The 1,171-nt window shown below is 52.9% G+C and overlaps 1 protein-coding gene across 1 annotated transcript in view; it reads right to left on the bottom strand.

The window, feature by feature from the left end:
• Fndc8 (fibronectin type III domain containing 8) overlaps positions 1-1,092 on the bottom strand; it is a 7,106-nt gene extending 6,014 nt beyond the window's left edge. The window contains exon 1 of the mRNA XM_004635515.2: positions 809-1,092. Within this exon, the coding sequence (XP_004635572.1) occupies positions 809-1,015 (207 nt within the window). The 5' untranslated portion in view covers positions 1,016-1,092. The remainder of the gene's footprint in view (positions 1-808) is intronic.
• Positions 1,093-1,171: the final 79 nt, after the last annotated feature.

Here is a 1,171-nt window from a genome sequence, read left to right as displayed (position 1 = left end):
GCAGCTATAGTTTGTGGGACTCAATGCCCGCTGAAGAGTAGAGGGTCTTGTTCAAAACTGTCGATCAACAGCATCAGGACAGAGATGGCCAGGCCTTCACCTCAGGCCTTCACCTCACATCAGTCTTCGCAGGAGATTCTGCTCAGATACCACTTCCTCTGGGGGGACCACATTCCTCTCTTCTCCCATGCTGTCCCAGCACCCCGCCCCCCAAGCCAACCCCACTGGGTGCTCAAGGCAGCCCAGTACAGCACTTACCAGACCATGCTGTCACCCTTATTGCTTATTGCCTGATGGCACCCCGTACTACCCTAACCACACCACCAGACTAGATGCTCGCTGAAGGCAGGGGCTACTTCCCAGCTCTGCATTCCCAGGGCTTAACACTGGGCCAGACACGTTGCTATGTAAGTTTTGCGGTATACAGAGGAAAATCTGTCTCACTAAGAACAGTGAACCACAGTTGGAAGGCAGACAGGCTTTCTGGGAAATATTTCCAAATAGGTGATGGCATCAAAGGGTGAGGGGAGAGGGAGAGCAGCTTTGGGATGGGGAGGGGAGGACCTGGCCAGACAAGCAGGCTACAGGCACAGCCTAGAAAACTGGCTAATTCAGAAAGACTTCCTGGCATGCACAGATCAAATACCCCAGGAACTGATTTGAGGCTGGGGAACACAGACTGGTCCAACCTGCATGGGGCTCCTCCCCAAGGGCCAAGTTATAGAGGTTAAGGAGGAAACACCTCTTTAAGTCCCTCCCCCCACCCCAGCTCCAGCCTTAGAAAACAGAGAAGGGACCATGCTTACACCAGATTGATGGAATCAGCCTCCAACAAGTTAGCCAAACAGCCTGTTGAGGAAAGCGGGTGGCCTTTGGTAGCGACGGTCCGGTTCATAAACTTGGGGTTTGGAAAGGGCTTTGGTAGTTGGTCAAGCGCATTTATAACATTGAGGTTTTCCTTCTTCAGTGTGGTCTTCTCCCCATCCCCCACTTTATAGCGTGCCTCAGATGCCATCTGGGTTGTTGGGGACCACGGCGGTCACCATACAGAACTACCCAGCTAACAGGTAGCAAAAAGAAACTGCGGGAGCAATGAGCTCACCTTTGGTTGGGGTGGGCCGGGGGTGCAAGGAGCTGACTTCACAATCGTCACAGAGTGTAATAATCAGGG

Source organism: Octodon degus, unplaced genomic scaffold (assembly GCF_000260255.1).
Source record: "Octodon degus isolate 3935 unplaced genomic scaffold, OctDeg1.0 scaffold00072, whole genome shotgun sequence".
Taxonomy (NCBI): Eukaryota; Metazoa; Chordata; class Mammalia; order Rodentia; family Octodontidae; genus Octodon; species Octodon degus.
The sequence above is the reverse complement of the archived record's forward strand: the minus strand, read 5'-3'. Positions and strand labels throughout refer to the sequence as shown.